The sequence below is a fragment of the Lutra lutra genome, chromosome 3, assembly GCF_902655055.1.
Source record: "Lutra lutra chromosome 3, mLutLut1.2, whole genome shotgun sequence".
Taxonomy (NCBI): Eukaryota; Metazoa; Chordata; class Mammalia; order Carnivora; family Mustelidae; genus Lutra; species Lutra lutra.
The window spans coordinates 81793764-81805998 of NC_062280.1; the positions used below are offsets into that span (position 1 = coordinate 81793764).

General features: G+C 35.9%; 1 protein-coding gene across 1 annotated transcript in view; it reads left to right on the forward strand.

Moving 5' to 3' along the window:
- FSIP2 (fibrous sheath interacting protein 2) overlaps window positions 1-12235 on the forward strand; it is a 91871-nt gene that overhangs the window by 65520 nt on the left and 14116 nt on the right. The window contains 2 exon segments of the mRNA XM_047722674.1: window positions 753-1247; window positions 2969-3069. Coding sequence (XP_047578630.1) covers window positions 753-1247; window positions 2969-3069 — 596 coding nt within the window.

Here is a 12235-nt window from a genome sequence, read left to right on the forward strand (position 1 = left end):
TTTATGATTATTAAGTCAGTTTGGAGGTTCTGTGGTATCATCAAAAACAGAAATTAGAGAAATTCTGTTATCTGTAATTGTCTTTTCTTTGATTTGTCTTTAGACATTGGAAATGGAAAGTAAGACTTGACTAGAAGGGTAAAAAAAATTAAGACTTGTTTTGACAATTCTTTTGGAAAATATAACCAAAGGTTCAGGAGTGGAAGAATAAGGATTAAGGAGTCGAAGACCTTCACAAATCTGGTTATTCATCATTTTTAAAAGCCAAAATCAGACAATATCTTGATTTTTTTTTATTGACTATACATACATTTAGGATTCTTTATGATTGCCTATCTAGAATTTTAGAAAAATAGATTATAGTGTCTATTCTGTTCCAAAACTTTGAAGGTCAATGAAAAAACAAAAAGTAAATTATGAAGCAACAAAATTTAAGTTTAAGCAAAAGAAAAAAGAAAAAGAAGAAAAGAAAAGAAACCAGTGTTAGATGTTCCTCTACACTTTGGAGTAAGTTCTGATAGATTAATATGATCTTTGGAATATAAAAGAAATGCTAGACACCACAAATATTTTTCATAACTTTCATTTGTTTCCTCTTTTTAAAACATTGTTAATATACAAATAGTGGCATTTGAAGATAATACTCCTTAAACTGAAACTATAAGTCATATTAAAGTAGTTAAATTATAATAGAACCACAGGAGATTGATTGAGGCATTTGTTTTTAATATGCAATGTACCTTCAATTCCAGGCTGTTTGCAGAAATTCATTTCAGAATATAAGAAAGCCTGATATCACCAAGGTAGAGCTTTTAAAAGATGTTCAGAACAAAAAAGATCTTATCATTCGGTTAGTAGCTCATGATATTGATCAAGAAGATTCAGCAAGTACCATAGAAGAGGAACTAATGTCTGAAGATGAAGTTGTTTTAAAAGAGATTGTACAAGAAGAATGCTTAAGAGAACAATTTGAAGACCAAGTGAAAGAAGCCAAGAAGCCAGTAGAAAGCAAAGTTGTCTCTCCCAAGCCAACAATAAGCACAAGCAGCCTGAAAAAGTTTTTGTCTCTAAGCAAATGTTGTCAGCCCACATCCAGTGTAAATATTGAAAGTACTGAAGCAACCTCAAATCATATAATAGAACCAAAAGAGAGAAAAGTTAAAAGAGCTATTGCTGAGATTGACATGGCCACATGCTCAGCAACCATAACTGAAACAGGCTCTCAGGAGAAAAAAACACAGAATAAGGTGAATGAGAAACATAGCTGTCAGTGACTGATATCAATGGAAAGAGTAGAGATCTTCAGAAATTCTGTCTGAGAATGTATCTTAATTAGCCATAAAAGAATACTAAAATGGTTCCAGTCTCCTCCTAAGCCTAGTAATATTTATGATATGAAAGAAATCGTTAACAGATGAACCCATGAAACTCAATGGAGGGAAAGCTGATAATGGAAAGAGACCTAGATTAGTTAGAAGCCCAAGGAGAACATAAAATAGAAACCATTGAAAAGAAATGAAAGCTAATTATTTAAATCTATAATTTAATAAATTTCAGTCCTTTGTATTTTGGCTGGTAAATATCCATTGAATATTTTGTGTAAAGAAAACTTATACAGGTAGGATAGGACTAGACATTGGGTCAATGTAGGAAGAAGTAAACAAAAAAGATTCATACAAATTTAGATTGTCTGGGTCTAAATCCTGACTCTCACTTAATAGCTATGTGTGCTTTGGGCAAGCTACATAGCCAGCTTATTTAGTTACTTAGCCAACATGCCCAAAATTAACAAGCTAATCAAAATATTTTAAATGTCACCCTTATAACCAACCCATAAGCTCCACTGTCATCATGGGGTATGGCTATTGTCCCTAAAATCACACTCCTCAAATGATGGTCTGGATTTCAGTGATCATTGGGGTATGGCCCTGTCCAAAAACTGGTACCAAAACCTGTTCTTGGAAAGGGTATATGATTTAGAATTTACTGGTAAAAAAATTCTATTGAGTATCCACTTGACATGATTCCTGGGTATGTACAAAAGCTGAGATGAATAAGAGAAAAAGAACAGAGATACAACTCTGTTCAATTCAGAAGCTTAACAAGTAAATTATCTTAATGCATATTCTGATCTATCTGTTGGGAAGCTATGTGTGATTTCATGACCAGATGCAGTCTTCAGAATAATTTTCTTGAGCCTCATAGTAAGAAATGCTGGCTTCATAGATAACTAAAGAAATATTATAGCATAACATTTGCAAAACTCAAAATGGAGGGATGCCTGGGTGGCTCAATGGGTTAAGTGTATGCTTCCAACTTAGGTCATGATCTCAGAGTCCTAGGATGGAACCCTGTATTGGGCTCTCTGCTCAGCAGGGATCCTGGTTCTCTCTATCTCTCTGCCCCTCCATCTGCTCATGCTCTCTCTCTCTCTTTCAAATAAAATCTTTAAAAAAAAAACTCAAAATGGATTATATGAACAATAATCCCAATAATAGTAGCTTTTGGGATTTTAAGAAATATCACAATAAAGATATTCTCATAAAAAATATGGCCATGAAATCACATGACTTCCCAACAAACAGAGTACATATTAAGATGGTTGACTTGAAAAACTTCCGAATTGACCAGAGTTATGTCTCTGTTCTTTTCTTTTTGTACTCAGTAAAATAAGATTTAAAATATTTGTAAAGTGCAGAAATGGAAAACTATATTCTTCAAATACTGTTTAAATTTATATTAAAAACTTCAAACTCCAATATAAAATATAGATCGTCAGCACTGAGTCATTTCCCAAAAAAATTTTTTTTGAAAGAGACCTTTTCATTAGAATTAAGAGATTCATCTTTTAAGTAATCTCTAGAATTTTTTTTATTATAGTGTAGATTCGAGTGCAAAGTATGCCAATAAGGTGAGAAAGTACATGTCAAACTCGACTTTATGTAACATATGTTTTTCACTTCTCCAGAAAGAAAAAAGGAATCCTAGTACTGAACCAACACATTACTTCATACATAGAATCATGAGTTCATCTTCATACAACCAAGAAGATCTGATTTCATCTACCAGGTATATGAAATTAAAGCAATACAAAAATAGAAATCTGAGATGAAAATAATACTTATGGGAAGAATAGGGTCCCTGGTAAAACTATGGTTGGGCAAGTATTCAGCCTTGGACTTTTACCTTACTCCTTATTCTTCCCTCCCTCACCTTCTCACTGTGGAGAATTCCTGAGGCAGTCCCCTTTCTACCTGATCCCTCATTTTCAGTTACCTGGTTTCTACATCTTTGTAGTATAGCAGTGTCTTGGATCAAGAATTTGCTAGTGTATTTGGTTTTGGTTTTGATTTTTAACCTGGGAGATAGGCACAATGATATCTGCACTATCACCCCAAGGAGTTCCTGCTCAACCTTCTTCAGTAGCTAAATGTTCCAGTGTATATAAATGCCTGTAAGAAGAATTCAAAGATGAAAGGGGCATTGTAAGGTAGAGCATTCAGAGATGAAGTCTGGAAAACAACAGAGTTTGATATGGGCCTCTAAGTATAGAGAGCATTTATATAAGAAGATAATTCAGGTTTGGACAACTATAGGAACAAAGTCGGGAGTGTGTGGCAATTACAGAGGACAGTGACAATAAAGTATAATGTAGACTTGAAATCTAATAACTATAGGAGAGTTAAAAGTTGTTTAAAATTGTTAAGTTTATGAATATTCTTATATTCATATATTCATAACCCAGAAGAGGTAACATTTTCAATTATAGGAGAAGGAATGGGTATAAAGAGAAAAATTTGTCTGGTTACATTTCTTTTCACATAGCATGAAGGAGTTGTTTCTTTTTGACGCTGACTCTGACATTATTTTGGGGATACCTCTCTTTGGTTGCCTCTCTTTTGCCTCTCTTTCCTGCATAATGGTTATTTAAAAATACATTATTAATGTGAGCACCTCTCTATTGTTTATATCAATGATGAAGACAGAGGGCATAGATGATATCAAATAAAAGTCAATTTGGAACAAGATGGCAGACCAGGAAACTACAGGCGCTTGTCTCCTCAGGGAAACAAACAAACAAAAACTATAGGATGATAAAATAACCTTATATGAGCTCCGAAAAACAGTCAAATATTTGCAGTAATCGAGTGAATGTGTAGTCAAGGTAAAGCCACATTCAAAATGGTAGGAAATCCCAGATTTTTGCTTGCCTTTGCACAATTCCCTCTGCAACATGACAAGACACAGTTGGGAAGAAATGGGCCAATTCCCAGTTCCCTCCCTTGGGATGGAAAAAGCAGACTGGAACTTGTTTGCTTTGTCCTGCTAGCTGTGGGCTGGCTGAGGGAATGTTTCTGTTTCACCTAAATAGACTGAGACAGTGGCATAGTTTGGAACTATGCCTGGAAATCACAGAAGGCAGCTGATGGGTCCCACAGTGCATGAAAATCACAGAGGACTACAAGATGCACCTGAGAGCAAGAGATTACTGGCAAAAGAATACAATGAATATTGAAGGCCCTGAAAAAAAGCATAATGGGAAGCATTCTTGGGAAATAAAAAATTTAAAAGAAGATCTGACAAAAGGGAGTCCTTGAAGTTTGGCTGGGAAGTTGGCAGAAGGAGGACCCAAATCTCACCTTGTCCCCTGGATACAACTAGCTAACATCCATGCCAGTGTAAATAACCCAGGAAATGACCTGAAGACTGGGACAAGAAACTCCACAACTAAAGGCAAAGAAGAGGCCACATCAAAAAAGGTAGGAAGGGTAAGAAGGGGTCTGGGAACAAAATGGACAATGGCCTTCTGCAGGAAGGAGGGAGCCAATGGCATAGAGTAGGTCAAAGACAGACTTTGAACACTGGGAAGCTCGCAAATAGGGAACTTTAATCTACATAATATTTGCCTTTGAAAGTGAGAGGGGCTGAATTTCATGAGTTCTTAAAACCAGCAGGACTTAAAGTCTATTATTTTAAAAAATCAGTAGGCTTGGCTGTGGTAGAACCCAGAGGTGTTAAGAAGTGGAGTCCCTGCCCTTAAAAAGATAGCATGACAAACAGCCCATGCAGATACAGCATAGAACCAGCAGTTTGAAAAATGCAGGGGGGGGGGCAGACAGGAGGGAGACTGCTCTGTTCATATCAGTGTACAGCCCAGAGAGACAGGGATCATGGGGAGGCCCCTCCAGGAGCAAAGGAGCCAGCAGGTACCATTTCCCTTCCTTCATCCCCAGCATAAACAATGGCCACCTGTGGGATTGAGTGCAGCACCAGCACTCCTTACCTTCCCCCTACACACACACATACTTCAGCAGGTCTACCCTTCTCAGTCGTGCCCATCTCAGTACTGGTACTGCAGGCCCCTCCCCCAGAAGACCAGCTCAAACTCTGTCAACACCACATCACCTGACCCCTGAGTATTTTGCAGGACCTCAGTTCCAGCAGGAGCAGAGGCAGGTCTTATTTTGCAAGCAGACCACTGCACCTTGCTGTCCACAATAGGCAAAGATAGCCTCTGCAAACAATTGGACTAAAGAAAAAAGAGACCACAGAGACTGCAGAGCACACACAACACACGTAAGAAATACTCCCTGAAGTGCCAGGCCCCGGGGAACAGGAAATACTGTGCTGCAAGGCACTACAGGACATCTTCTTCATAAGGCTATTATCACTAAGAGCAAGTGAGTAGCTAACTTTTCCTAACACATAGAAACAGACACAAAAAGTCACACAAAATGAGGAGACAGAAAAACATCTGCCAAATGAAAGAATAGGACCAAACCATGGCAAGAAACCAAAGTTAAATGGAAACAAATAATATGCCTGATAGAGAATTTAAAGTAATGATGACAAAGATACTCACTGGACTACAAAAAAAAAAAAAAAAAAAAAAACCCTGTGGACACTGGGGACACCTGGGTGGCTCATTCAATTGGGCATCTGATTCTTGATTTCAACTCAGATCATGATCTCAGGGTCATGAGACCAAGTTCTGTGTCAGACTCCATGCTCAGTGTGGAGTCTGCTTAAGATTCTCTCTCTCCCTCTACCCACCCCCTTCTCTCACTTGTTCTCTCTCTCTCAAAAAAAAAAAAAAAGTGGCAGACATCAGTACGATATTTATTACAGAGATACAAAAAGAACCAATCAGAGATCAAGAACACAATAAATGGGGGTCCCTGAGTGGCTCAGTGGGTTAAGCCTCTGCCTTCAGCTCAGGTCATGATCCCAGGGTCCTGGGATCAAGCCCTGCAGCATGCTCTCTGCTCAGCAGGGAGCCTGCTTCCTCCTCTCTCTCTCTGCCTGCCTCTGCCTATTTGTGATCTCTCTCTCTCTCTCTCTGTCAAATAAATAAATACAATCTTAAAAAAAAGCACACAATAAAGTTAAAAATACACTTGATGGAATAAGTAGCAGGCTAGGTGAAACAGAGGAACAGATTAATGACCTAGAAGACAGAGAATAGAAAGTAATCTAGTTGACAAAAGGAGAGGAAAAAATATGCAAATTGAGAATAGTCTTAGGGAACTCAGTGACTCCATCAAGCATAATAACATCCACATTCTAGGGCTCTCAGAAGAAGGAGAGAGATAAGGCAGCAGAAAAAGATATTTGAAGGAATAATAGCTGAAAACTTCCCTAATTTGGGGAAAGAAACAAATATCCAGATCCAAGAGTCACAGAGATCCCCTCAAAAGTACAACCTAAGGAGGTCCACACCAAGACACTTACTAATTAAAATGGCAAAGGTTGTGATAAAATACTTTAAAAGTAGCAAGAGAAAAAAAGACAGTTACATACAAGGGGAAACCCCCATTAGGCTATCAGTGGACTTTTTAGCAGGAACTTGCAAGCCAAAAGAAAGTGGCATGATATATTCAGAATGCTGAAAAGAAAATATCTGCAGCCAAGAATACTTTTCCAGCAAGACTATCATTCAGAACAGAAGAAGAAATTTCTCAAACAAAGAGAGTTTCTCAAACAAAAACTGAAGGAAGACATGACTGCTAAACCAGCCCTACAAGAAATATTAAAAAGTACTCTGTGAGTGGAAAGGAAGACTATAAAGTAGTAGGAAAAGTAAAAAAACACAAAAGCAGTAACAATAAATATTTCTATACAATCAAAGGATTCATTTAAAAAAAATGTAAAATATAACACCATATTCCAAAAACATGGGAGGGAGAGGAATAAAAAAATGGATTTAAACCTAAGCAAACATCAACTTAGTATACACTGCTCTTTATATAAGATGTTATATGTAAAACTAATGATAACCATAAATCAAAAGCCAGTAATAGACATGTAAAGAATAAAGAGAAGGGGATCCAAGTACATCACTAAAGAAAGCCAACAAACCATGAAAGAAAGCAAAAAAAAGTAAGGATCAGAGACAATCTGGGTTTTTTTTTTAAAGATTTTATTTATTTATTTGACAGCTCAAGCAGGGGGACCAGCAGGCAGAGAGAGAGGAAGAAGCAGGCTCCCAGTTGAGCAGAGAGCCCAAGGCAGGACTCAGACCCAGGACCCTGGGATCATGACCTGAGTTGAAGACAGATGCTTAACCAACTGAGCCACCCAGACACTCCAGGATCAGAGAAAATCTATAGAAACAACCATGAAACATGTAAAAAAATGGTAATACATACTTATCAATAATTACTTTAAATGTAACTGGACTAAATGTTCCAATCAAAAGACATAGGGTGTCAGAATGGATTAAAAACTCATATGCTGCCTACAGACACTCAAGACAAAAAGACACCTGCAGATTGAAAGTGAGTGGATAGAGAAACATTTATGATTAAAAAAAAAAAAAAAAGCTGGGGTAGCAATAATTATATCTGAAAAAGAAGCCTTTAAAACAAAGACTGTAACAAGAGGCTAAGAAGGATACTATATAATTATAAAGGGGGCAATCCAACAAGATGATATTACAATTGTAAATATTTATGCATTCAATATGGAAGCACCCAAATACATAAAACATAAAAGAAAAATACTGTTAATAATAAACATAAAAGAAAATAAAAGAAATACTTGAGAGTAATACAGTAATAGTAAGGGATTTTTAATACCCCACATACATTGATGGACAGATCATCCAAACAAAAAATCAACAAGGAAGCAGTGGCTTTGAGTAGCATACTGGACCAGATGGATTTAATACACATACTCAGAGTATTCCATTCCAATACAGCAAAATATACATTCTTTTCAAGTGCACATGGAATATTTTCCAGAATAGATGACACATTAGGCCACAAAACAAGCCTCAACAAATTAAAAAAAAAAAATTGAAGTAATAGCATGCATCTTCTCTGACACCACTGCAAAACTACGAATCAACCCCAAGAAAAAATCTAGAAAGACCACAAATACATGAAGGTTAAATAATATGCTATCAAACAATGAATGGGTCAATCAAGAAATTAAAGAAGAAATTAAAAATTACATGGAAATGGGAAACAAATGAAAATGAAAACACAATGGTCCAAAAGCTCTGACATGCAGCAAAGTTGTTCTAAGAGGGAAGTTTGTAGCAACACAGGCCTACCTTAAGAAATAAGGAAAATCTCAAATAAACAACCTAACCTTACACCTATAGGAGTTTGAAAAAACAAACAAACAAACAAAACCTAAACCCTGGAGCACAACAGAAGGAAGGAAATAATAAAATGTAGAGCAGAAATAAGTGATACAGAAACTGAAAAAAAGAAAAAAAAAGAAAAAATCAAATGAAATCAGGAAATTGTTCTTTGGAAAAATCAACAAAATTCATAAACCTCTAGCAAGGAAAAAACAAAAAACAAAAATGAGAGAGAGAGAGAACCCAAAGAAATAAAATTAATAATGAAAGAGGATAAATAACAACCAACACCATAGAAATACAAATAATGGTAATAGAATATTATGGAAACTTATATGCCAACAAATTTGACAACTTAGAAGAAACATAATATTAGAAACATATAACCTACCAGAACTAAAGCAGGCAGAAATAGAAAAATTTGAACAGAGCAATTGCCAGCAATGAAATTGAATCAGTAATTAAAAAACAAAACAACCCAAAAATAAAAGTCTAAGACCAGACAGCTTCACAGGCAAATTCTACTGAACATTTAAAGAAGAGTTAGTACCTGTTCTTCTCAAACTATTTCAAGAAAATACAAAAGGAAGGAAAAATTCCCAGTATATTCTATAAGGCCAGTATAACCCTGATACTAAAAGCAGATAAAGACCATACACACACACACACACACAAAGAGAGAGAGAGAGAGAGAGAGAGAGAGAGAGTACTGCAGGAAGATATCTCTCATGAATATGGATGCAAAATATTCAACAAAATCATTTCAATGGATGCAAAAAAAAAGCATTTGACAGAGTACAAAATATATTCATGATAAAAACCCTCTGCAAAGTAGGTCTAGAGGGAACATAGCTCAGCATAATAAAGACCTTATATGAAGATCCCACAGTAAACATCATACTCAATGGTGAAAAACTGAGGGCAGAAACAACCCAAGTATTTCCACCACCATCACTTCTATTCAATAATGTACTAGAACTCCTAGCCATAGCTATTAGACAAGAAAAAGAAATAAGAGCTATCCAAAACTGGTAAGAAAGAAGTAAAACTCTCATTGCAGATGACATGATAATACATATAGTAAACCCTCAAGGCTCCACCAAAAAACAACTAGAATTGATAAACGAATTCAGTAAAGTTGCAGGATACAAAATCAATGTACAGAAATATGTTGCATTCCTAAACACTAACAATGAAACAGCAGAAAATGAAATTAAGAAAACAATCCCAGGGGTGCCTGGGTGGCTCAGATGGCTAAGCATCTGCCTTCTGCTCAGGTCATGATCTCCAGTTCCTGGGATTGAGCCCCACATTGGGCTCCAGCTCAGCAGGGAGTCTGCTTCTCCCTCTCCCTCTGCCTCTCCCCCTGCTTGTGCTCTCTTTGTCTCTCTCTCAAATGAATAAATAAAATATTAAAAAAAAAAGAAAAGAAAGAAAACAATCCCATTTATAACTGCCTCAAAAACAATACTATATCTAGGAATAAATTTACCCAAAGAGGTGAAAGACCTGTACTCTGAGTACTGTGAAACACTGATGAAAGAAATTCAAAATAAGGCAAAGAAATGGAAAAACATTCCATGATTGTGGGTTGAAAGAACAAACGTTAAATTATCTATAGTACCCAAAGCAATCTACAAATTTAATGCAATCCCTATCAAAATACCAACAGCATTTTTTCAACAGAACTAGAACAAAGAATCCTAAAATTTGTATGGCACCACAAAAGATCTAAAATAGCCAAAGTAATCTTAAAAAAGAACTGGAGATTCACAATTCCAAATTTCAAGTTGTATTACAAAGTGGTGGTAATTAAAACAGTATGATACTGGCATAAAAATATACACATCAATGGGATAGAGCAGAAAACCCAAAAATAAATCCACAATTATACAATCAATTTATCCTTAACAAAGGAGGAATGACTATCCAATGGGAAAAAAGACAGTGTCTTTAACAAATGGTGCTGGGGAAACTGTACAGCTGAGGAAAGAAAAAAGAGAAAAAGAGAGGAAAGAAAGAGAAAGAAACAAACAAACTTGATGGACCACTTTCTTTCATCATACACAAAAATAAACTCAAAGTGGATTAAAGACCTGAAACCAAAAAAATCCTTCAAGAGAGCACAGGCAGTAATCTCTCTGACATCAGCCATAGCAATATTTTTCTAGATGTGTCTCTTGAGGCAAGGGTAATAAAAACAAAAATAAACTACTGGGACTACATCAAAATAAAAGGTTTCTGCACAGCCAAGGAAAGAACCAACAAAACTAAAAGGCAACCTACTGAATGAGAGAAGATATTTGCAAATGACATATCTGATAAAGGGTTAGTATGCAAAATATATAAAGAATTGATACAACTCAACACTCAAAACACAAAAATTCAATTAAAAATGGGCAGAAGACATGAACAGATATTCTCCAAAGAACACATACAGATGGCCAACAGACACATGAAAGATGCTCAACATTACTTATCATCAGGGAGATGAAAATCAAAACCTCAATGAGAATATCACCTCATAGCTGTTAGAATGGCTAAAATAAAATTAAAAAAATACAAGAAACAAGTGTATGTGAGGTTGTGGGAAAAAAGGAACTCTCTTGCACTGTAGTGGGAAGGCAAACTGGTGTAGCGATTGTGGAAAAAACTTTTGTAGGTTAATCAAAAATTAAAATAAAACCACTCTACAACCCAGGAATTGAACTACTGGGTATTTACCCCCAAAATACAAAAACACTAATTCAAAGGGATACATGCACCCATATGTTTATTGCAGCATTATTTATAGTAGCCATACTGTGGAAGCACACCAAGTGTGCTTGGTGGATGGGTGGATAAAAAATAGGTGGATAAAAAATAGGGTGGATAAAAAATAGGTGAGATATCTCTTTCTCTCTCTTTCTCTCTCTCTCTCTCTCACACACACACACACACACACACAGTGGAAATTTATTCAGACATAAAAATTGAAAGTAATCCTGCCATTTGCAGTAACATGAACAGGGGCACCTGGCTAGCTCAATCATTAGAGCATGAAACTTGATCTCATGTTCATGAGTTTGAGCCCCATGTTGATCCTAGAGCTAGCTTTAAAAAAAAAAAAAAGAAAGAGAGAGAGAAAAGAAAGAAAAAAGAAAAAGAAAGACTCATGCAATAACATGAGTAGAGCTAAAGAGTATAATGCTGAGTGAAATAAGTCAGCCAGAAAATGACAAATATCATATTATCTTACTCATATCTGGAATTTAAGAAATAAATGACAAAAGGTGGGGAAAAAAGAAAGAGAAAAACCAAGAAACAGACTCTTAACTATAGAGTACGAAAACTGATGATTATCAGATGAGAGGTGACTGTGGGAATGTGAGAAATATGAGATGGTGATTAAAGAGTACGCTTATCATGATGAAATAAAATAAAATGATTTTTAAAATAAGCAATAAAATGAAAACAAAAAATAAACCAATAAAAAGCAACCAACCAACAAACAAAAAAAAGCCCCAGAACAGACAATTTATCAGGATGGGTTTATCAGGATGTGACCCCATCATAATTCAAAGATCTGTATATACTGTCTTTAAGAGACTCACTTTAGATAGAAAGACACACATAGGTGGAAAGAGAAAGGATAGGAAAAGATAC